We start from the raw sequence: 25,385 nt of genomic DNA, 5'->3' as shown, positions 1-25,385 counted from the left end.
GATTGTTTAAATTTTAATACATTTTTATTGAAGTATCTGAACTTGTTTAATACTAATTATCTATATGACCATGGATACATAATTTGATTAATAAAATTACATAGTAGATGTAGTTAATGATTTTTCCCTAATTATTTGTCATCATTACCACATTTCTTAGTTAAAAAATAAGTTGCCAGTGCTTAGCATGTACTAGTGATTTTTACTCCTTAATGAAAATAGCATCAATTATTTATGAATAGTAATGAATAGTGTTAGCATACTATTTTTAAGTATTACATTTTAACTGAAGATAGTATATTTTTAATTTTTTTTAACTCACTTTGGAACTCAAGGTGGCCCTCAAATCTTCCTGCCCAGCCTCCTGATTTGCTGGGATTATTGGCTTGCATCAATATACCTTCTATAAAGAGTTTTTAAAATAAAAGAAACCATGAAATACAGAATATTCTTATTTGTTCTTAATATAACATACAAGCAGTTGGTTTCTCAAAGCTTCTGAATGGCACATCTAGTGAACATTTGGCCTTTAATACTTTTTTTAAATTTTTATTTATTTATTTATTTTTTATTTTATTTATTTTATTTTAGAACATACTGTACAGAGGGGTTACAATTACATGGGCAGGATAATGCATACATTTCTTACCAAGCATTGCAGCCTCCTCCTTTGTTTACCCTTCACCTCCCTTCCCAGCCTCCCCCCTCCCCCCCACCCAATCATACCCCCCCCCCCCCCCACGGCCTTTAATACTTTTATACATTATCCTATACTTTCTTAGCCTATGTATTTTAGGTTGTGGAACATGTTTGACATTTTTTCATATTGACCTAATGTATTACTTTCATTGTACCTTGCAGGTAATTGGTTGATAACCTTCATGATCATTTTCTTATATGGCAGAAGAAGGATAGAATCTGATTTAATGATGAACTATGACTTTCTGTTCTTGTTTTTTCAGTTGACTTCACAAAGAAGTAGCAATGTACATGTTGCTTGGGTTTTTCAGTATGAGTTTTTTGTTAACCACTAATCGCTACAGGATCCAATTACTACCTTTGATTATTGCAAAGAGCAATATCTTAGGTTTACAAATATTGTTAGGTTTATAAATATTGACATCACTAGAGGATGACAGTATGTTCTTCTCTGGACATTTTTAATTCTTCAAAACAAAAACAACTATCATTTACCATTTGTGTTTTGATTATTGTGTGCAGTAAATCTAACTTACTAATATATTGGGTAGTTATAATTGTTGGGAAATTATTGACATAAGATATAGAAAATTTCTTTAAATTTTAGATATTATCTTCTCTGGGTTGTGGTATTGTCAAGATTGAAGTGCATTGAAATTTTGAGCAGAATGTGTATTCCTTCCCCCTCTTTTACTGAGTGCGCTACTTCAGAATTGAGACTCTTGTGGATATAATCTTATGCCTCCTGAAACATATGCATCAGCCAAGTAACACTGAGTTCTTCTATTAGAAGGAAGCCTGCTTTTGTGAAAAATTGAAAAAGTAGTCATGTAAACTAAGCTTTTGTGACTTTCTTATCCATATTCTACCTTTGACCCTGAGCATCATTGATTTATGTTATAGGCATTTCCCTTTATTAATATCTCATATCTAGTCAGCCGTCTGATTTAGTTGTTTGTTCAAGAAAGGAGGCCAAGGAAATGAATCTATTTGCAGCATTTGACCCTAACAGGAGTTTGACTGCACTTACCTCACTTCAAAACAATGGCTTAGTCCTCTCATATTATTTCTCAGCCTCATAGCAGTCCAGATTTGTTCTTCCTGTTTAGTCTTCAAAGCTATACTGCACCTCTCCTTGATTTTCAAGACCAGCTATTAGATTTGGTAGCCTGAGTTTTAGCTTCTTAATCTTTTAACCTTTGAAGTAAGTCAAGATATAATAACCCTATGAACCTCTGTTTTTGTGGTAACACCAGTAAAATTCAATTGGTATGAGGTATATCCTATTAAAAAAAAATAAGCCTATTTTAATTGTGGTAAGGTTAAATCTTGGTGGTCGGTCATGAGGCTTGAACTCTGGGCTTGGGCAATGTCCCTGCACTCTTCAGCCCAAGGTGAGCGCTCTACTGCCTGAGCCACAGTGCCACTTCTGGTTTTCTAGTGGTTTATTGGAGATAAGACTCTCACAGACTTTCCTGCCCGGGCTGGCTTTGAATCATGATCCTCAGATCTCAGCCTCCTGAGTAGCTAGGATTACAGGGTGAGCCACCTGCACTTGGCTTGAGGGTTTTATTTTTAAGGATTTAAGTTTTAGAGCTCTAAGTAGATAACTATCAAGAAAGCAAACAACAACAAATCCTGGTGAGGATGTGGCCAAAAGTGAACTCTAATACACTATTGGTGGGAATGTAAATGTGTTCAAACAGATACTGGAAAGCAGTATGGAGGTTCCTCAAAAAACTAGACATAGAACTACTGTGATCCAGCAGTCCCTCTCCTGGGCATTAATCCAATAGATCCCAAACAAAGTTACAGTAAAGCCATTAACACAACCATATTCATTGCATACTATTCCCCATATCCAAAAAATGGAATCAGCCCACATGTTCCCCAATGGATGAATGGATCAAGAAAATTTTGCATATATACACTATGGGATTTTTCTCATCTATTAGAAAGAATGATACTGTGCCATAGTAAGGAAAAAATTATATTAAATACAGTAAGACATACCCAGAGGAAAAAAAAGGTTGAATGTTTTCTCTCATTTGTGGTAGCTACATTGTGCTTATAAATCTTTAAGTAAACATACTGAGTGGTCTACAGTGGTTACAAAAGAATTGACAAGTAAATAGACTCTGGAGAGCAGAGTAAGTCAAAACCTAATAATATCAACACCAGGAAATGGGTGTGTCCAAGAGGGGAGGTGGGGCCAAGGAGAAGATGAATGGAGCCAGGAAGTGGGGAAGAATGCAGTCAAGAATTCACTGTATAAAGCTGGGCCCTGTGGGTGGCTCAAGCCTGTAATCCTAGCTATTCTGGAGGCTGAGATCTGAGGATCGTGGTTCAAAGCCAGCCCGGGCGGGAAAATCCAGGAGACTCTTATGCCAATAAAACCTCTAGAAAACCGGAAGTGGCGCTGTGGCCCAAGCAGTAGAGCGCTCGCCTTGAGCTGAAGAACTCAGGGATAGCACTCAAGCCCAGAGTTCAAGCCCTATGACCAACCCCCCCCCCCAAAAAAAAAAAAAAAAAAAGAATTCACTGTATATACCACAAAGCTAAGAAGAATAAGGACAGGGGTGGGTAGAAAGGGTAAGAATGTTGAAGTTGTGACACTGATAAAGATGCATTGTATTCATAAATTGTGTTTTTTTTTTTTTGTCGGTCATGGGGCTTGAACTCTGGGCCTGGGCTCTGTCCTTCAGCTCTTCAGCTCAAGGCGAGTGCTCTACCACTTGAGCTACAGCGCCACTTCTGGTTTTCTGGTGGTTTATTGGAGGTAGGAGTCTCACGGTCTCTCCTGCCCGGGCTGGCTTTGAACCGCAATCCTCATATCTCAGCCTCCTGAGTAGATAGGATTACAGGCGTGAGCCACCAGCGCCCGGCTAAATTTTTTTTTTTTATAGGGCACTTCCTTTGCCTAACTACTTAGAGAAAAATTTAAAGATAAATAATAAATAGGCTTATATATCCTTGCATTATTTTATAACTACACAAAGTTTAATCTTTAGATTATTTATATTATTGTTATTCCAAGTTTTTCAGTTGTGTGAACTGAGACAAAAAAGAGATTAAATAAGTTGCTCAAAGTTAGATTGTTAGTCATTGTTAATGCTCAGATTTGAGTCCAGTCTTTTACACATTATATCATGTTTTATGTATCACAGTCTTGCAGTTCTTTAGCAAGCTATTAAGTGTCTTTTTTGTTTTGCTGATTTTCTAATTCACAGTATTCTCAAATAGAACATTAAATGAATAATTATTTTAGTATATCGTCATTAATATAATATCTGATTGTTATTACTGGTGAGTTCAGAGACCCAAAGAAATATAGGTCCTGTGGTTTCCCTTATTTGCAATAACTAGTATATGTCTAGGATCATCTTACCAGACAAGAAAAAAGGTCAAAAGCTATGTACATATGATCATGTAAGATGATGCTAAGCGAAATGAACCCCAAGATAGAGACACAAGAAGTTTTTTTTTGTCACTATTGTTTTTAATGTACTATAATTTTTTTTTGGGGGGGGGCGGTTGTGGGGCTTGAACTGTGGGCCTGGGAGCTGTCCCTCAGCTCTTCAGCTCAAGGCTAGCGCTCTACCACTTGAGCCACAGCGCCACTTCCAGCTTTTTTCTTTTTGCTTATGTGGTGTTGAGGAATCGAACCCAGGACCTCATGCATGCAAGGCAAGCGCTCTACCACTGAACCACCTTCCCAGCCCCCTTTTTTTGTTTCTTTTGCGTGTTCTTTCCCCTGTGGTATAACCCTGTTGTCACTGTATTTGATTTTTTAAAATTTTAACATGAGTGGGGTTTCTGGTCAGTTTAGTTTTTAATTAATATTAAAGCATCTTTCTACACCTTGAGTATGGTATTTTGTTGGGACTATATGCTACAATAGCCTAATAATGATGTCTTGTTGGTTCAGTCCTTTCTATCTGTTGCTATGCCCTGGTAATCTCCATGTTTTGGTCTTGTTTCTGTCCCTTTCATTCTAAACTGGAAGTGCTTTTGTTGATTGAAAATCTCCAAATCCATTTTAGTCTTCATGCATTGTATGGATATCCAACCCATGAGATAGAGGGGTCTTTCTTGGTGGCCAGATCTCTATTTCTATTTTCTGCTTAGGTTATTGGTTGAGTCTTTGTTTCACATGCCTAATTTAGTTTGCCTAAGTTTGTACAGCCACACCATTGACCAAATCTCAGAACACATTCCTATTTAATTATGGCTTGCTGATTATTGGTTTCCACAGAGATCTGCAGCTTTCTCAAACTGTGCAAGCAAAATGTAAACAAATTATATTTCATAGTACCATCTGAACAAACAAGATGAGCATCAAATTATAGTTGTTCTTTTCCCGAAGACATTTTCTTTGGAAATCTTGTTCTGCAGCTTGCTAGCCTGCCTCCCTTAGGGATAGTAGGTCCATAACCTTGCTCAAGCCTAAATTAGCCCAGTAAAGGAGATATCATCACATTGTCCACTACTCTATTTTTCTTTAGAAGCAAAATTTGTAACATTGTAAGATAATGTGCCTTCTGCTCATGAGTCCAAGCTTTTATTTTTTTTCCTTTAGTTAAAAGAGTACATCTTACCCCAAATAGTTAAATTTCTAAATATCCTCATTGTCCACATTATTATAGAAAGATAATTATATAAACAGAGCTTAGAATTCTCACTACATAACTAGAAATCATGGAGTAGCAAGTATAGGAATAGCAAGTATAGCTGCCTTTTAGACCTTAAAGGTAAAGTTTCTTTGGCTATCAGACTGCTGAGTAGTAAGTCAGTAAGCAGTAAGCTCCTACCACAAGGAGCGAAAGTTCTGAGTTTCTGGAAGATGTCTTTGGACTCAAATGATTCATTTTTGCTGTAGGAGAGAAACCTGAGTATCTCACTGGTAGAATAAAGTCTTGGAGCCTCTGATGTCACATTCACATGTTAAACTTTATTGTGAAGACAGAGCAGGGTTGAATGTACCTTAAAAAAGGTGGATATTTTAAAGGATCAAAGTAACTGCTAAAAAGATGGATTAGTGCTAGGAGAGGTAGGAAAATTAGTGATGCTTTGGCAGGATAACGGTCTGACTGAATTTGGAATGATGCTGGCACATGAAATCGATGCAGGAGCCATTTCAGAGGATGAATTAACTGTATATGTTACGTATTGGACTTCCAAGTTTGGAGGTATAGGGAGGGCTGTGAAATATCTATTATGAATGTAGGAAAGTGAAAGAATCTTGGTATCATTGATACTGATGGAATGTTACTTGGAATTGAAGAAGTTAGTTTTATTTATGTTTGCTGTTATACCATTCTACAAATCTGTCTGTCTGTCTCTTGTGCATTTTATAGGCAGGAAGCTTCTGCACATTCTGCACATCATTCCGTTTCTGGCTTCTACTGACGTGCATGGTTCGATCTATATTTCATAAGCCTACTCCACTGAGAAAAAGCCTGTGAATTAACATTAGAATTATGAAGGGAAGTTTGAAGCTGGAGATTATTAGTTGTTGGAATTTGTATGGATATGATAATTGTATCACTAAGATACTAGGAACAGCACCAGGTTTTCAGACTTACAGTCTTTTCATACATTATTAATATTTCAAATCTTTAATGTGTCCATATAGTAGGAAGATAAAACTTATGATATGGGTATTCTTTCAGTTGGGTGTCTTTTTCTGTATTTTTTGTATGTGCACAAAGTATTTCCCTCTTCCTGCCTTCCCTCCCTCCTGGACCACTTCTGGTGTTTAGGAACTGAACTTGGGCCTTCAGCATGTTAGGCAAATGCTCTACTTCTTTAAGCACACATTCAGCCCAAGTATTAGCTTATTTGCCAATTTGAGTATATATAAGATTTCATCTTTGTTCTGAAGATGTTGAGTTTATTAGTTACTGAATGTTTGAAAATGTAGTTGTTGTTAGTTATGTTATCACTAAATATTCACATATGGTTCATTCCAGGGCTGATTCACATGACTTAATATAGCTAGTAAAATGATTCATTGCATATTTCATTGGAATTGTTCCATTATGTTCCAGTGCACTTGCAGGAAAGACATGGTGAAAATTTCAATGGATATCTTTGTGAAGAAATTTCAGCCAGACAGATACCAGCTTTGGAAACAAGGAAAGGATATATATACCATTGACCACATAAAGCCTACTCCAGAATCTACTCCTGAAGTAAAAGCCTGGCTACAGAGGAGGAGGAAAGTACAAAAGGCACCCAAGAGGTAATAGCTCCCCCCCTTAGTGTTTGTACTATTTACTGAATTGAAATAGATTATTAAGCATCATGTTCTCCTGGGCTCTTGTTTTCTATTTATTTGTCATAATTTTGCTTTATATCTTACTAAAATGAGGGAAAGTATTTAAAATTTTTTCAGGTACTAGTAAAAAAATGTAGGAAGACATACAATATTGTATTTGAGAATATCCCTGAAATCAACAGAAATAGAAAATAGAACAACACAGAACCTTTAGATTCCTTACCCTAATGTAACTTTAAGTTCTATTGATTTTCTCTATTAGTTTCCATATATATATATGGGGGGGGAGGTCCAGTCGTGGGGCCTGAACTCTGGGCCTGGGCACTGTCCCTCAGCTCTTTAGCTCAAGGTTAGCACTCTACCACTTGAGCCACAGCGCCACTTCCGGCTTTTTTCTTTTTGCTTATGTGGTGCTGAGGAATGGAACCCAGGGCCTCATGCATGCAAGGCAAGCGCTCTACCACTGAGCCACCTTCCCAGCCCCTAGTTTCCATATTTTAATAAGTATCAATAACTTGATTTCCAGATTTTTCATTTGCTACCAAAATGCTTTCACTTCTAAGATAATACTTTTCTCATCTGAGTTCTTACTCTTTTTTTTTTTTTTCCTTTTTTCTTACTTACTCTTGATTGGTTTCTTAAATCAGTTTGTTTGAGTACATACAAGGAAGCTCTGCCTTACCGGGGACTTTATGACCCTCCTCCCAGGCTAATTCAGTGGGAGGGTGATCTTCTTTGAGTATCACAAAAGAGGGAGATGGCTGTTTCTTCTAGCTTGGAGTTGCTGTGATGGGGCTAGGTTGTGGGTAGGGTTGAGGTCTGTCAGCAATCAGTTAGCTTTTCCCTGAGAGGCTAGCTCCTGAGACACTCACAGAGCCTAGCCTGGAGCCATTCTCAGGATTTATGTTTACTGAATTTCCAATTGTTTTTCTTTTACCCTCCTTCAGCTAGGTCTGCTGCCTGTGCTAAAGTGTGGTGGGCAGCTGCTGGCTTTGTTTACCCAATGAAGAAAGTCACTCCTCCATGGGTAGAGCTTTCTCTGCCTGGGAATGCAACTTTCCTCTGGGGTGGAACTGAGCCCTGCAGGTCAGGTTGAGCTGTTGAATGGCTCCTATTGTCTTCTTCCAAAGCCTGAGTTATGGGCTAGCTGCTCTGACCATCAGTATCAAAGATGGAATTCTTCTCTGGTGGTAGGGTAGGGGGTACCTTCCCACCACTGCTCAGTAAAAAGGAGTGAGGATGTCTTGTGTGGTACTCATGCCTTTCCCTTTGTTTCTGGGCCATTCATGGTATGTCTGGGACGGTCTGGGACTGCAGGATGAAGATTTCCTTGTCAATTCTTGCTGGCAGTGAGTAGAATCCACTTGCCTATCGCCTATGGTGACTTTGTCCCCGGCTCTCTCTGTTGGTATGATTGCTGTGCCAGGAACCACCATGGACATCAGCAAGTGCTTGAATCTGTCTCCTTAACCAAGCTGCCTGAATTTTTCCTCTCTGGCCAAACTCTCTGTACTATGTTGCCACACTTGGTGTGACTCTGCAGCCTTTGACTTTTCATTGGAACACTAAAACTTGTTTCTACACAAGAGCTTGTTTAGCCCCTTGCTTCTCCTCTGCCATCTTCCTCTGGATTCCTTGACATTTATTTTCTATCATTTTAGAAGGTTGGTGAGCAGAGGAACCTTATGAATGTATAATCACACTTCTGCATTTTATAAAATATATACTTGGGGCACAGAACTAGTCAGTAACAAATTTAAAACTCAGATGTTCATGTTTAGCAATGATTTTCAAAATACTGTTTTCAAATCAGTTTAGTAGGTTAAGGCCAACACTTTAAAATTAAGAGGCAAAATAGAATTAAAATCACCACATTTCACCTGTGGGAAAAGTTAAGTGCTGCCTCATGATGTGCCTATATATGTTTGTGTGCCCATTGTATCACTCTAACATATATGACTTACAAGGTCCAATGGGTATATTCAGAACAAGTTTCAGAAGTAGAAACTGAGAGAATTAGTGCCTTTGAATAAGTGTTACTCCATCTTACCAAAGACATTAGCTTTGGAAAAAAGCATTATTAAATCTTGAGTTTACATCTTTTGTACATTATGGGAACTGTATTTTAGTGGACAGAAAACAGAACTCCAATCAGGTATATGAACTGATCTCTTACATTTTCATCTCAATGGGTCTTTTAGTCCAGTAGAGAATACACATATGTGATACTGTACACATTGGAAATTTTTGTCAATCTGTTAAAACAATAAGTTAACTTGCTTCCCTTACTAGAAAGTCAGTTGTTAAGGAGCTTAATTGATACGCTAGGCTGGGGACTTAACTAGATTGCTGATCACTTTTTCAATAATACCATATCTAGGAACATCTATCAAATGAAGTGATTCCTTGAAAACTATGAGAGGCCACCATCTTAATTTGCAGTTTTGCATGTACCACAGTTCTTTTGAATCAGGAAAATTTCCACATGGCCCACTGTGTGCGTTGTCAACAAAAAAAGTTGTCATGTCTTTTCATTCCTTGACTTTTTACACTGCCTAGCCAATAGTGTTGTATTGTGCACGTGTGCATGCATGTGTGTGTATGCATGTGTGTGTGTGTGTGTGTGTGTGTGTGTGTGTGTGTGTGTGTGTGTGTGTTGGGCACTATTGGGTAGAGTTGATTTGTAATTATTTTAAATTTGTAGGAGTGTTGTATCTCATTAAAAAGATACTTTTTACAAAGTTATCAAATGACTTAATAAACTAATAAGGAAAAGTAAGTAAAAGTGTTTATTGTGAATAATATGTTGACATAACACATTAAATATATGTAATTAATTTACTTTCTTATTGTTTTAGATAATGTTGACCTGGAGTTTAATCTGAATGATTTTCTTGCATGCTGAATGTTATATAAGTAGTCACTATTTCACCTTGAAACATAACTAATTCAGGATTTAGGCCCTGAATTTTTAGGGCCTACTATTTATCTCCCCCTTTTTTATTATGTAAATAATTACTACTTTTCCTTTTCCAGTTTCATTATTTTTGTTCTGTTGATTTTCAGACTTTTGTTTTTCAAAATTTCTTAATATTTTAAGTGCTATCTGATAAATAAAAAAATTTAAAATGTTATATCTTAGCCAGATATGTATGGTATATGCCTGTAATGATGTCATATATTGTAGAGGCTGAGGCAAAAAGATCAGGAGTTCCAAGGTTAGGCTGGGCTACATAGTGAGACTTTGTCTTGTGGGGAAAAAAAAACTAAAAGAAAAAAAAAACTTTTATTTTATTTTTGCTGGTCCTGGGGCTTGCACTCAGGGCTTGGGCTCTTTCCCTAAGCTTCTCTGTACTCAAGGCTAGCATTCTACCACTGGAGCCATCTCTGGCCTTTTCTATTTATATGATACTGAGGAATTGAACCCAGGGCTTCATGAATGCTAGGTAAGCACTGTATCACTAAGTCACATTCCCAGCCCTAAACTTATATTTTGTTACAAGTCTTTAATCAATTATTTATAATAGTTTAGAATTTAGTCTTTAGTAAGTTGATATTTAAACTTAGCATATCAAAACTTAATTTTGAGGTTTGTCTTTGCATATTATTACAAAACTGCCAGTGTTTTCTTTCTTTAAGCAAGTGTCAATAATATACTATTGATATATATTTTTCATACCTACTATAAACTTTCTCATCTGACCACCACTTCTTTTGTTGATAGTGTCCAGGGAAGTAGGTCTCACTCGAAGAGGCCTAAGGCTGAAGAGGATGAAGAAATGTCCGCTCAAGTTAATGGAGAGGAGGTGCCCAGTTCTGACCTAGGCTCAGAGAACCTCAAGGTTGCAGGAAAGCCAAAAGGGGGGTCAAAGCTGGAGAAGACAGACACACCTTCAGAAGAGGCCTCTGTCAGCAGGATGCAGGTGGATCAAAATTTCTCAGATAATACCAAACTCTCAGGTGAGAAAAGGGGCTAATCTGTTTTGCATGTAAGTAATATGTGTTCATTGGTCTTATACCTTAAGTTTGTGTTCATTAGCATAGACATCTTATTTGGACCACCTAGCTTATCCAGTAAACTTATAGTAAAGTTTATACAATAAAGTTATAGGGTAACTCGTCCAGGAGGGAATGCTGTGAAAGTCAGGGACACTGCTGCTACATATAATGAAGTTTTGAAACAAACAGCAGCATTGCTTATTTGGATTAAGGAGAAAGGTTGCCAAATGAAAAAAAAATTAGTGCAAGCTAGTTTACAGTATACAGTACATTTTAAGAAGGCTTCTCTTGAATTCACATGAGGCAGAGAAAGACAGTTTATAGACATTTGTACGGACTTCATTTTAAGAGGAAAATGACAAGTAGGATTTTTCAACAAAACAACTAAAATTAAAAGGTCAACCTAGTAAAATGGTATGGATGTTCTTTTATACTAAAGCCCCTTTTGAAGAATCTCAGTCACTTGCTTCCCCCCCCCCCCCATTTACTGTATATTTCTGAAACAGTGTAATGATTTGCCTCTTTAATATGGTGTTTTGTCCTGTAATTAATTGAGGTAGTTGGTAATTCCTGCTTTCCTTCTATACTCCATCCTGTAAACTCTTCTGTCATGAGACTTCTCCAGATCCAGCCCTGTACTGCTCTTTTCTCACAAGGCAGAACATCTCATGCATTATTGCAGAAAGTGCTCTCATTCCAGTTTACCTGGGTCCACTCTAGTTATTCCTGCTATAGCTGTCCATATGGCAGTCCCACTGTATATATTCTTTTTATAAGCAAGGGCTTTCCTTTGCCCTCTTACTTTGTTCTTATGATAAAAGTCTGTAACAATGCTTGATAGGAAATGTACTCATGAAACTGTAATCCCTCTGTACAGTATCTTTAAAATAAAAAAAAGAAAAAGTCCTTGCATACTCGTAATTTGTTCCTTAGTTACTACTCCAGCTTCATCACCTTTGCTCCTGAAAAATCTGGATGCCTAGTTTAAACTATAGATTTAGTTTTTGTTTCCCAAATGAGACCATACTACTTGGAAGGACTGGACAAATAAGCATAAAATATCTTGTTTAAAGGGCACGGTAGAATTTCGTGGGTTTTGCTGTTCTACAAAGGACAGACTAGATAGACCAGGTGATTTAGTATTAATGATAATCTGAATTGAGTTGTGATGAGTAGATAGAAGATTGGGTATGTTGAGAAGGTAGGGAGATGAGTTGTAACAAATTCAAAGACTACAATACAATATGCATCTATTTCTTTACAATTCCTCCTCATGGTTTCTAGTACACTGTGCTTAACCACTTTATGAGTTACTGGAACATTTAGGTTCAGAGTGCCGAATTTTTATTAATTCTGTCTAGTCATTTGCATTTTGTCCTCTAGATCTGGAGCCTGGAAGTACTCTTATTAGAAAACTTTATAGATATGATAGACAAGTGAATAGATAGGGAAGAGGAAGTGCTATGTAATAGTCTTTACTTTGTGTCCAAAATGACAAATGTTCTATGTAATTATCTAGTAGCTATGTGAAGATTGAGAACCACCACACTTCTCATGCCTTTCCATGCTATTAGTGTAGGAAATAATTTGTATTGTATCTGTATTGTCCTATATGTGCCATTTACACACATTTTTGGAACTGCCATATTTCATCAATAGCAACTATAAGTATCATAGTAGGAATTTAACTCATATTTTTAGATACATTCCTAATTAATATTGATTTGATAACTATTAATTGCCCTGTCGTGATATTAATCACTGTTAGAAACTCCTGTTAATCTCCTGTTTGTAGTAGATATTTGCTTTTACTGAGGTCCAAGGTCTTGTCCAAACAACCATGGAGGCAGCATGATTCTTTAGTGAACCTTTACACCTAGGTCTCTGGATGTTGGGAAGGCTAGTAGTCAAAAATATTTAGGCAATCCCACTTAAAAATAATGCAGTGATGAGCTGGGAAGGTGGTTCAGTGGTAGAGTGCTTGCCTCACATTCATGAGGCTCTGGATTCGATTCCTCAGCACCACATAAGCAGAAAAACTTAGAAGTGGTGATATGGTTCAAGTGGTAGTGTGCTAGCCTTGAGCTGAAGAGCTGAGTGGCAGTCCCAATCCCAGATTGCAGGCTCCATGATCATCTCCTCCCCCTGCCCTCTCCCCCCCCCCCGAAAAGAATATTGTAATGAAAAATTTGTCAATAAATTTTTTTGTACCTCAGGAAACAGCTGCTTAAATGCATCTAAAATGGAGGAAACAAAAACTGAAGATGACAAAGCCTACACCATAAGTGTCTCATATATGTCCCAGGAGGCCAATGATTCCACGCCATTGTCTAGTGGCCTGGTAAAGGTGGAGGAATCAGACCCACGTAAGCACCTGTGGCAAAAGTCTCCCGAGTTTGGTTCCTCAGTGGCAGAGAGCAATGATGTGTTTACAGAGGGAGAAGAGAGTGATGTAGAAGACCGGGGAAGTGGCCTGGAACCTGGGGAAATCTCAGCAGTCCTCAGTGAAGATAGAAATGACTTCAAGGTCCCTGGCGTACGTGGTGATATCTATTATTATTACTGTTTCACTGAATGAGAACGGTTACTAAAATGCCATGCTGTGCACTGAAATTTTGCTTTAGGGTATAAATACATAACTTTACACTCATGGGTTTTAATCATATTCCTCCAAGGATTGAAAGATAAATATCCCATGAGCTCTAGCCCATGTTGCATTCATTTAGCATAGAGCTTTTGGCCATATAGTAGAAGGTTAATATTCTTTCAGTTAGGTTTTTAAAAAAATAATGTATATTTTGAGATTAAGGACGGTTCATATACAGTTGTGAGAAGTAGTATAGAGAGATTCTGTGTACATATTGCCTTTTCTCTTTCTTCCCCTACTTAGCTCTCTGCTATCTAGGAAATGTAGGGTATGAAATCGTACTGTATTGACATGGTTTCACTCAAGGTATGGAGTAGTTTTGTCCTCCACTGCCTTAGGTGTGCTGGGAAGACTTCCCTGCTGATCTGTCTTCCTTTTGCCTGTAGTTCTTAACTATTGCCTACTTCATACTACCTGTATGCCTCTGTTTAGGCATTAGAGCTTACTCATTTTTTCATTTGACTCTTTCTTCTTGGACACTGGATCATAATAACAATATGACCTTCAGGGCCCTGCATTGTCTCAGAAAGAGGCCCTTTGCCTTTCAGAAAAATCAAAACCGTTTTAGATTACTAAGTTCCCATGCCGACTTTTTTTTTTCTCCAACCTGAATAACATTTGCTTTCATCATATCTGTCCCTGTAACCATATGCTTGGGAAATGGTCAGGTGAACTAGGGTTGTGTGTCAGCATTCCGAACCTTTTTTGCCATTTAAAACCTAACTAGAGCAGTTAAGTGATTAAATGAGGAGCTCCAGCTCAAGTTGTTTGAGCTAGCAAACCAACCTGTTGCCTGGGCAGAACCACCTCCTATTGTTTCTGCTTATTTGTACTGACTGCAGGACTTGTAGTATCTTTTAGCAGCAAGGCAGATTATAAAAGGGCAACAGCAACTTTGAATCCTGTTTCTCAGTATCTTAAAATGTCAAATAAACAAAATGCCCTCATTTGATTTTATTGATTATCACTGTATATAGGATTATGCATTCTGCTGAATTACAAAACATATTTATTAAGAAACATGAAAATGAAAATTGTATCATTCAAAAAGGCAGCTGAGAGAAGATTAAAAATGTACTCACTATTTATAATTGAAGTGATTTCAAGATGGCAGTATCGGTCATTAAATAGTAGTTTTTAAGTTGAGAGTGGAGGTACACATCTGTCATTTTAGCACTTCGGAGGCTGAGGCAAGAGTCTCATGAGTTTGAGGGTAGCCCAAACTATATAGGGGGACTCTTACCTCAAAAAAATAATTTAAGGACTGGAAAGGTGGCTCAGTGGTAGAGCGCTTGCCTTGCATGCTGAGGCCCTGGGTTCCATTCCTCAGCACCACATAAGCAAAAAGAGAAAAGCCGGAAGTGGTGCTGTGGCTCAAGTGGTAGAGCGTTAGCCTTGAGCTGAAGAGCTGAGGGACAGCGCCCAGGCCCAGAGTTCTGGCCCCATGACCGGACCCCAAAAAAAAAAATTTAAAATTTTTTTTACTCATGTATGTGACTGAGATGTTGTGGTTCATTTTTGAATAAAAAGGAAACATCTTCCACTTGGCTGAATTTCCCTCTCTTCTGTCTCCCTCTCCTCCTCTCTCTCCTCTTTCCTTTCCATCTCCTCCTTCTCCTCTTTTGCTTTCCCCTTCCCCTCCCCCTTCTCTCTGGGATTTAAAATTGTGGTGTTTGGCAAGTGTTCTACCACTTGAGCCATGCCCCCTGGCCTTTAGTACTATTGAATAGTGTCCATAGACTGGGCTGCACATCTACTATTTACATTTCCATGTAATTGGGATGACAGGTGCTTGTAATACCCAGCTTTTATAGGTTGAAATGGTTGTGATAAACTTTTTGCCCAGGCTGGTCTAGAACCAATCTCTGCCTCCTAAGTGGCTGGAATTCCAGAGCAATTGTGCCTGCTTGGATTTTCCTTTTCTTTAAGGATAGAAAGCGAAATCACCTCTTAAGTGTAATGAAGTTGGAGATTTAGTTGACCTCTTGGAAAAATTATTAGCTGAAGTTTCTTCTTTTGACTCAATGTTTAATTTTCTTCAAGAGCTAATTTCTGAAGATGCAAATAAACATAAGTTTTCATCATGATTAACACATTTTTATTTATGAGAGTGTCTTCATGTTTTTTATTTTGTATACTTTTTCCATTTGTTTTATCACCAGATGATAGAGGGAGAGACCAAAACTGCTAAGAGTTGGCGTCATCCACTTAGTAAGCCTCCAGCCAGATCTCCAATGACTCTTGTAAAGCAGCAGGCAGCAAGTGATGAAGGTGAGTTCATGACATTCTCATTCTTCAGGAGGTTTTTCTTTGTTTTGTTTTTGTTGTTCATGGGGCTTCAACTCTGGGCCTAGGTGCTGTCCCTGAGCTCTTCAGCTCAATTCGAGTGCTCTACCACTTGAGCATAGCACCACTTCTATTTTTTGGTGCTTTATTAGAGATGAGAGTTTCCTGCCCAGGCTGGCTTTGAACCGTGATCCTCAGATCTCAGCCTCCCGAATAGTTAGGATTACAGACATAAGCCAAGCTTACCTGGCTAGGATTTTTTTTTCTCTAAGTGTTTGTTCTAGTAAACTGCTATGAAAACTTGATCCCATAGTTGTGTATTATTATTAGAACATGCAATATATAATTTAGAGTCAAAAGCAATTTGGATTCTTTTTTATTATTAATAAGTTTTTTATTGTGAAAATACCATAGAGAGGGTTACAATTACATGAGCAAGGTAATGAGTATATTTCTTTCTTTCTTTTTTTTCGGGTCTGTTTATGGGGCCTGAACTCTGGGCCTGGGTGCTGTCCCTCAGCTCTTCAGCTCAAGGCTAGCGCTCACCACTTGAGCCACAGAACCACTTCCGGCTTTTTTTTTTTCTTTTTGCTTATGTGGTGCTGAGGAATTGAACCCAGGGTCTCATGTATGCAAGGCAAGCGCTCTACCACTGAGCCACCTTCCCAGCCCATGAGTACATTTCTTATCAAGCATTGTTGCCTCCTCCTTTGTTTCCTCCTACCATCCTTGCTCTCCCATCTCATTGTTGCAATGGGTCCACCTGTATCCCTATTTAAACAATTTGTTTTTTCCCTTCCCCTCCCCAAATTATACCAACATCAAATACAGTGAAAACAGGGGTTATACCATGGGGGAAGGACATACAAAGTAACAAAGAAATCATCTTATAAATATGTTAGAAACAATAGCAAGAAAGAAAAACCATTTGAGTACTTATCTTGGGGTTAATTTTGGAGCAATTTGGGTTCTTATTTGCCAGTGCTAGGTCTTGAACTCAGAGACTCAAGCTCTCACTTTGTGTATTACCACTTGAGCCACACTTCAGCCAGGCCTTTTCCTGGTTAATTGGAGATGGAATCTTTTGGATTTTTCTGCCCAGGCTGGCTTCAAACCTGTTCCTTAGGTCCTCTGCTACTCACCATGCTGAGTACCTAGGATTACAGGCATGAGTTGCCAGCCTGTAATTTGGATTTTAGGATAAAGACTTGCTTCATATAATCTAGCAGTATTACTAGTAAAAGTGTCTTGTGTTTCAGATCATAAAGTAAGTCATTCTTGGCATTACTGAAGGTATTTTACAACAGCTGAGTTTTTTCTCATGACAAGTGGTGGTTAATTCCTGTAATCCTAGCTTTGTAGAAGGCATAGGCCAGATGATTGCGGTCCCAGGCCCTCCTGAGCAAAAAGTAAGATATCCTCACTGAAAATAACCTAAAAACAAAAAGCCTAGAGGCATGGCTTAAATTGTACAACACTTACCTACTGAGCAAGGCCCCGAGTTCAAGCCCTAGTCCACTGAAAAAGGGAGGTCACTTCACTGATCACTTAATCCATGCCCTTGTCTTTACTTTTAGTGTGATCCATTGAGCTCCTGAAACATCCTTGAGTAAGATATGCAACAATTGAGACTGTATGCAGTCCTTCCGTATTCTGTTAAATTGTGTGCAGGGAAACATTGCTCTGCTTTACTACATTGCACTGATTTCACTTAATGTAAAGGAGTCTCATTTTTTATTTACCACTCCTAGGTATAACATTCTTTGGTTTGTTTAAGTTAGTTCCCCTTTTTACCTCTCTTTTTACAAAAATGCATTTGGTGCCCCAAATTCAAGTCAAACCTTTAAAGAGGCTGAAATCAGGAGGAATGTGGTTTAAGGCCAGTTAGGACAAAAAAGTTCATTAGGCACATGACAACTTATAAAAACTGCATACTATCATGTGTGTCTGTCATCCCAGCTACATAGAAGTGCAAAAAGATCATGGCCCAGGCTGACCCAGGCAAAAAGCTAGAGCCTGCCCTCAAATATCTAAATCAAAACCAAAAGGCTGGAGTAATAGCTCAAGTGGTAAAACACCTGCTTAGCAAGTTCAAAGACCTGCATTCAAACCCAATGCTGTCTCCCCTAAAAAACAACAACCCAATTAGACCATTGACTATTTCTTCCAAACACTTCTTAAAATTGTGCGGGCCTTATTCCTAGTTCTAAAAGATGCACTAAAATAGGTGTTTCGTAAAGAGTCTTCCTTTCAGTTACACTCCACTCTTAATCAAGGACATCTTGACTGTTCCAGGCTGTCCAGGGGGCAGCAATGTAAGGTCAGGCTTCTTGTTTATATTAAATGTATCTGCCAGACTATATTAGCAGACTTTTTACTCTTACATACCATATTTAACTAGGAAGAAAGATTTGGTAAGGATGTAAAACAAAACAAAACCTGAGGATCAGATAAGGGTGATGGTTCTTTTTATAAAACTAATCCAGGGTGGAATTCTAGCTCCAGTAATATAGAAGTAATGAAATACCTTAGTGTTTATTTGTTTCTGTTTTTCTTTTTTGGGGAGGGTATCCATTCGTGGGGCCTGAACTCTGGGCCTGGGCGCTGTCCCTCAGCTCTTCAGCTCAAGGCTAGCGCTCTACCACTTGAGCCACAGCGCCACATCTGGCTTTTTTATTTTCTGCTTATGTGGTGTTGAGGAATCGAACCCAGGGCCTCATGCATGCAAGGCAAGTGCTCTACCACTGAGCCACCTTCCCAGCCCCCTTAGTGTGTATTTGTATACATCGAGGAACTTGCTATCATCCTGCCTTGGTCTTCCTATTCCTAGTTCTGGGATTATTGACATGTACCACCACATCAGGTAAAATTCTTTTAATCCAATTTTAGTTTACCTAGCACAAACTACATTCCTCTTATTGTCATTAAATTGAAGCACAAATTTGTATAAAGTAATTGACATTTAACCAATATTGCTGAATTTCCATCACCTGCCATCATAGCTTTTCTATAGCATGCTTCCCTGAAAGGATGCACAACTAGCACAGAATAATGAGAGTTTTCCAAGGGTGCTACTTTTCCCAGGAAGTATATTTTGAGTGGGCCATTGTAAGCTACCCAGACTTTCTCCCTGGATAGCAGTTCTGGTTTCAGTCTGCAAAATTTATCAATGGATATTTGGTTAATGAAGTTGTCTCAAGGGTTTGAGGTTATTTTGCTGAAACGTTGATGATTGTGACTTTTGCAACACTCTCATTTTCCATCAGAATAAGTTAAGAACTTCTGTTATCCTCTTGAGGATTTTTGAGAATTGAGGAAAATTGCAGAGTTTATCTGATGGGTAAAGATTTTTACACATTTCTAAAATGGCAGTGGAAGATATGCTTTAGCTTAGAGTGATTATTTACATAATTAGACTAGTGACTGTTACCTCTGCTTTTTCCTCTTCTATGCCCATGTTGTTTGAGCAATTCCAATTGACTGAGCATAATTGTTAAGATAAGATGAATGGTAGGTTTTGTGCTCATTGGGAACACACAATTCTCAAGCTAGTTGCTTCTGGGGATTTTTAACCCTAACTGTTCAGCCACTTTTGCATTCCACGTGTATGGGAGCATAACTGTGTTAGAGCATTTGAGAAATTGTCTTGTGTGTGTGTGTGTGTGTGTGTGTGTGTGTGTGTGTGTGTGTGTGTGTGTGTGTGTGTGTGTGTGTGTGTGTGTGTGTGTGTGTGTGTGTGTGTGTGTGTGTGTGTGTGTGTGTGTGTGTGTGTGTTTTGTGGGGGGGTCCGATTGTGGGGCCTGAACTCTGGGCCTCGGTGCTATCCCTCATTTCTTCAGCTCAAGGCTAGCGCTCTACGACTTGAGCTATAGCTCCACTTCCGGCTTTTTTCTTTTTGCTTATGTGGTGCTGAGGAATCGAACCCAGGGCCTCAGGCATGCAAGGCAAGCACTCTATCACCGAGCCACCTTCCCAGCCCTGAAATTGTCATTTTAAACAGCAATCAGTGTTGAAAGTAATCTTCCCAATAAATGATGTCAAACAATACATGACTGAACATTCCTGGCGAACTCCTGAACAGATGACAGAGGAGTCTAAGTTGTTCTTTTCTTCAGAACAGTGCAGTGGCTGTTTGATACTCAAATGCCTGAAAGTGGTAGTCATTTTCTTATGGAAGATCCCATAGTTATAGAATGCCCAAGAAATTCCTGACTCTTAGCCTGCTCATTACTGGAAGATTTTCCATATTAGAAGCAAAACACAAAGGTAGTGATAGTGGAAAAGAGGGTATATGAGCATACATAACTGAAAAAAGATAAGAACTAGTGTTGAATTCATTTTTGATGAAAAAAGTCTTAAATTTATACTGTGTATATTTATAACTTCAAAGAAGACATTAAATTTTTTTGTAATTGAAATGCATTCTTGTTATATTTTTCCTAATATTTGGGAACTAGAAAAGATAATCTTGATATGTGGAGGAAAATTCCATTTTGTTTATTTTCCTGTTTTAAAAATTATACACGTGTTCAACTGAAACAGATTTGAAAGAAAAATGGTACAGGTTGTCATATTCTTGAAGCAGATTGGATAGTTAGCTCTTCTGCTGTTGAGCTTTGTTGATATTTTTTGGCATATTCTTGCTCTAGTCGAGGTACAGGGTCTGAATGGAAGGATACTAGAATTGAGAGTATAAATCTATTGAGGGACACACAGCTCAAAGATCTGAGCAATGTTTCTTTTTCTTTGGATGATGAGGATACCTACTAAAAGTCTCATAATTCCTTTACAGATTAGTTTAGAGGTCTATATACAAATAGAATTTCACCAATAAAATTCCAACAGGTTACATTTAAATCACTGGATCTGAAGAAGCCAATTGGAAGTCTTCTATTGCCTAAACTTCACCTTCCATACATTATAAAACAATAAAATCTGATAGGTTTGACTTCTATAGATGGAAGACATGTTATCACATTTCATCACTGAGAAGTAGAACTGTTACCTGTCTATAAAGCTCTTCTTGTGCTACATGCATACATAAAGCATCTGGTCATTATTTTATTTCCATCTGTCTCCACATTGAGAGTGAATATATGGAAGTTGGCCAAGTCATTGAAGAGACCTTTTGTCATTTTAATATTTTTGTTTCAATAGAAGCTAAATGCTTAATTCTGTAGTGAGCCAGCAAGGTTATTTGTAGTATCAGCCTTTGTCTCTTACTTCATTTTCCAAAACGTCTCTGCCTGCATCTTCCTTCTCATCTATCCAGGAAACTTTTTTCCTTCCATTATGGGTATCATCTGCTGCTTTTTGTTTCTTTGTATTTTCCCAGGCTAATGCTTTTTCTGTGTTCTTGAAACTTTTTCAATCACTTCTCACCACTCTCCTCTGTTTTCCTCTTTCACATTACATGTTCCTTGCTCTCACGTACAATGGAACCCTTTCATTGTACCTCATTATTTGTGGCTCACCCTCACGCCTCTTCCTTTACAAGTCCTTTCTGCACCTCCCTTGTCTCAATCACCCTTGGATCTTAAAAGAGGGAAACACTAAACTTTGAATTCAGCCATTAAAAAGATAGCCAAACACTACAATCCATTAACCGGTCACATTAAAAGAACAATCCATTAAAAAGTCACTTTAAAAGAACAAAAAATGTTCCATGGGTTTATATGTGTATAGAAAGACATTCTATTTTAACTAGCTCTGGAAAGGTGAGCAATTTTTATATTTAACATTAGCCATTTCAGTTTTGTATTCTGATAGTTGGAATTGTCTTTATGACAAATCCTGGAACTTCTTGAAGTTAAAAGACAGGTGTAGCCACTGTGGGGTCTTGAGTTTACTCCCATTCTCTTACGTTGTCACTTGGGGTAGTAAATGTGTTCTTCTGAAAGACTATCTTACTATTTGTTCTGTTTAGCCTCTAGTTATCCATCTCATCTAGTTATCGATCTCATCGCCACAAAGGAAAGATGCATATGCTATTGCCTTCTGCATGTATAATTCAAAATATGATTGAATGTAGCTTGAGTAAAAAGAAATATCAAGACAAAAATAAAAAAAGTCATTAATGAACTTAATTTGAACTTAAATTACTTCCTCTATGAATTTTGTATTTCTATTTAATGAAGATATTCTTTATCATGAACATATGAATACATGCTCTCACAGAGACACATGCCTAATATGCAATATGATAAAATGAAGGAGTTGAAAGCTTATGTTGAATAAATTAAATGTCTAATAATAGGAAACTTTTTTTTTTTTTTTTTTTTGGTTGGTCAGGGTGGGCTGAACTCTGGGCCTGGGCGCTGTCCCTCAGCTCTCCAGCTCAAGGCTAGCGCCCTACCACTTGAGCCACAGTGCCACTTCAGGCTTTTTTCTGCTTATGTGGTGCTGAGAAATTGAACCCAGGGCCTTATATGTGTGAGGAAAGCACACTCTACCATTGAGCCAGGTTCCTAGCCCTAGGAAACTATTTAAATGAAGTAGGGCTCACTAACTTGGTGAGAGAATGTATAGTTCGGAAGAGTGATTTCAGAGTGCCATGTTTTATACTTTGGGCATAATGCACTTGGGGAAGCTAATTGATCAAATAGGATTAAACTAGATTTGACTATATTGGAAATATTTTGAGATAGATGATCTCTTTATGGTCTTTGGAAGTATTTAACCAATACCAATCAACTTTGGTATTGGAATTTGCTTTCTTATTGCTCTGTTGGTGTCACTCAGATGTTTAGCTTTTGTGGATGCTGCTTTGGATTAGTATTTTTATCAGCAGCACTTTAATTGTGCCCACAGGAATTCCAGAGTTTCTTTTGAAATGACATTATAGTAATGGACATCCTACTCTGACAATTGAAGAATGTTCATTTCATCAAACCTTGGCTGTTTACCTGCCCTTATACACCATTCATCATTCTTGGATACCACCCTGCACACATAAGCATTTCTTTTCCAACATCGCTTTTTGAAAACTTTCTATATTTGTTTCCAATATGAATTTTCCAACTTTCCGTACTATTTACTACTTACTATTTACCTACTGTTTACTTCCTTATTTTTCACCCAACTCCTTGAGGGAGTGGGACATTTATATTGCAGTTGTAAACTAAGGTCATGCTCTGATGGCATGTAAAAGCCCAGTCCCACTCAGACAGGCAGGCATGTCTCCAGCAGCACGGCATTGCTCTGCCTGCTGCTGGAAATGCTGCTGAGTATAATTTCCTTGAAGAGACTGAGAAGCAAATTGAATGATTTAACCTACAAGATATATATGGTAATTATATTTTATTTTATCTATTGATGTCTTTAAATTTTCCATATTTGATCAAAAACATGTTATTATAGGCTTGGAATGTTGGTGTGATGGACTAGATTTCTGATTACCTCCCAGTTACAATACAACCAGAAATGCGTTGGATAAAATAAGACAAACCACCTGAATACATAGCACCCAGGGTGACCCTGACAAATGGGCTTCATCACTCCATTAGCTGTGTGAGATATTCATTGTTTCCCATGTGGGTTTACAAAGTAGGGTTGTAACACTACTCACCATGCAGTCTTTTAATGGTTATAAGACTAAAAGTATGGTGAGGAGAAGTGAAAGGAGAATGATAGCTGAGCCCTTAAGAGATGATGTAACTCCAGTGAAGATTCAGAGAGAAATCTCATCCAGGTAGGTAAGGGAGAGTTTCATGCTGAGGCTATTCCTGTGAATTTACTAATGTGATAGTGGACACCAAGGATCCCTGCGACACATGCAAATTGACTAGTTAGCTTACCCTTCCTTAAGGGTGAGTGAATTTGGGAAAAGCAAAAGGAAAACCAACACTGACCCTAAGATCAGGGAGAGGATAGAGGGCTGATTTGTGCTAGAATAAGGCTTGGATGGGGAATAACAGGACAGAAAAGAAATTTACCCTAAGAATTTCTAACTTTGTGACTTTACATTCTAAAGTCAGAAATTTGGAAAGAAAATGCATCTTGCCTATTAAAGACTTGAGGAGATGTGGCAGAGATAATTTCAAAAAAAATTTTTTTAATTGTGAAAATACTGTACAGAGGGGTTACAATTACATGGGCAAGATAATGAGTACATTTCTTGTCAAGCATTGTAGCCTCCTCCTTTGTTTACCCTTCCCATCCCTTCAAATTTTTTTGGAGCTTACGTGAAAGAGGAATCTAGTTGGCTAACAATAATATATTCTGGAGCTCTTGCTTTATGTCTTAATGCTGATTAAGCAACATAATACAAAAAACTAAAAAACAAAAAATTTTGGGCAAATCTTCTCCCTGGACTCACTTTTTACCTGTAAAAAAAAACATGAGAACTGGCCATGAGTAATCAGGATTCCTAACCAATTTGTGGTTTGTACATGAGTTTTGGGTATTTTGAATGCCTTAAAATAGCACATGATAATATGGTGAAGGCAGATTTTCAAAAGAGCTGATTATCACTGTACCGTTTTTATTTACAACTCTTCAACTATAATTTTATCATTTCTAGAATAATTAACACAGGAAGATTGAAAATACAGATGTTAACTTAGTGTGTTTACTAAGTGCCCAGGTGACCTAATCTAAAAGTTTGAATCTTGCAAAATTCAGATTAAAGCCTTAATTTTGGCTTTTGATTCTACTAATGTCTGTATAACTCTAACTATGATTTCCCTCTAGTACTGAAGAGTTATTAAGCATCTCTTTGAAAATAAGGAGAGCTTAGACCTGATCCTTACTCTGTAACGTCTGCACACTTTGATTATAGAATCAAAGTGTATTTCAGGAGGTGTTACAGAAATTTATTTGTTGGAAGTCTGTCTTATTGTCATAATTTATTTAGGATTATATTGAATATTTATTCAATTACATTTCATTCATGGTGCTTGACTAGTTTGGGGGCCATTTATCTTAGGTTTTCAGTTATGTCAATAAATAAAATGCCATGCTTAGTCACATTTAAATAAGTAAAATCTTAGAAACTACAGTCTGACAAAATTTATTATTTTCTTTCCTCAAATAGTTCTCTTAAAACTTTCTTCCTCTTAAAATTTTGTTTATAATTAAGTTAAATGCTCAGCTGTTTTCCTGGGCTGGAACTTTTTCACTGATTTTATTATATGAGAGCTTTGGCTTTTAAAGAGTTTTCTGAATACTCATGTTATTCAATCTCTGTACTATGAAGACTGTTTCTTTGTCATTTTGCAGTTCCCCTCACAGAATAAGGCATTATTTAAATTGGAATTTTGAATTAAAATTAGAATTAAAACTGGCTGTCTCATTTTGCCTTTAGTATATAAATGTTTGAGGAGAAATTTGCCCTCTTTCTCTGGCATAGTTACTCTTTTCTCGCCCTATGGATTTTTTTTTGTAATACTTTTATTTCTTGAGGATTAAGCTAATATATTGATCAAGTATGTTAGTATTTCTTGATTCAGACTTCAGAGATGTTATTTTGTGCCA

General features: G+C 37.6%; 1 protein-coding gene across 4 annotated transcripts in view; it reads left to right on the top strand.

The window, feature by feature from the left end:
• The window catches only part of Kdm4c (lysine demethylase 4C), a 315,679-nt gene that overhangs the window by 164,381 nt on the left and 125,913 nt on the right, over window positions 1-25,385 (top strand). For all 4 annotated transcript variants that reach the window (XM_070033227.1, XM_070033229.1, XM_070033228.1 and 1 more), the window contains 4 exons: window positions 6,750-6,943; window positions 10,704-10,939; window positions 13,195-13,514; window positions 15,788-15,896. In XM_070033227.1, the coding sequence (XP_069889328.1) occupies window positions 6,750-6,943; window positions 10,704-10,939; window positions 13,195-13,514; window positions 15,788-15,896 (859 nt within the window). The remainder of the gene's footprint in view (window positions 1-6,749; window positions 6,944-10,703; window positions 10,940-13,194; window positions 13,515-15,787; window positions 15,897-25,385) is intronic.

Source organism: Dipodomys merriami, unplaced genomic scaffold (genome assembly GCF_024711535.1).
Source record: "Dipodomys merriami isolate MVZ:Mamm:240054 unplaced genomic scaffold, mDipMer1.0.p SCAF_22, whole genome shotgun sequence".
In the NCBI taxonomy this organism is placed as follows: Eukaryota; Metazoa; Chordata; class Mammalia; order Rodentia; family Heteromyidae; genus Dipodomys; species Dipodomys merriami.
Note: the sequence above shows the minus strand (reverse complement) of the source record. Positions and strands in the feature narration are given on the sequence as shown.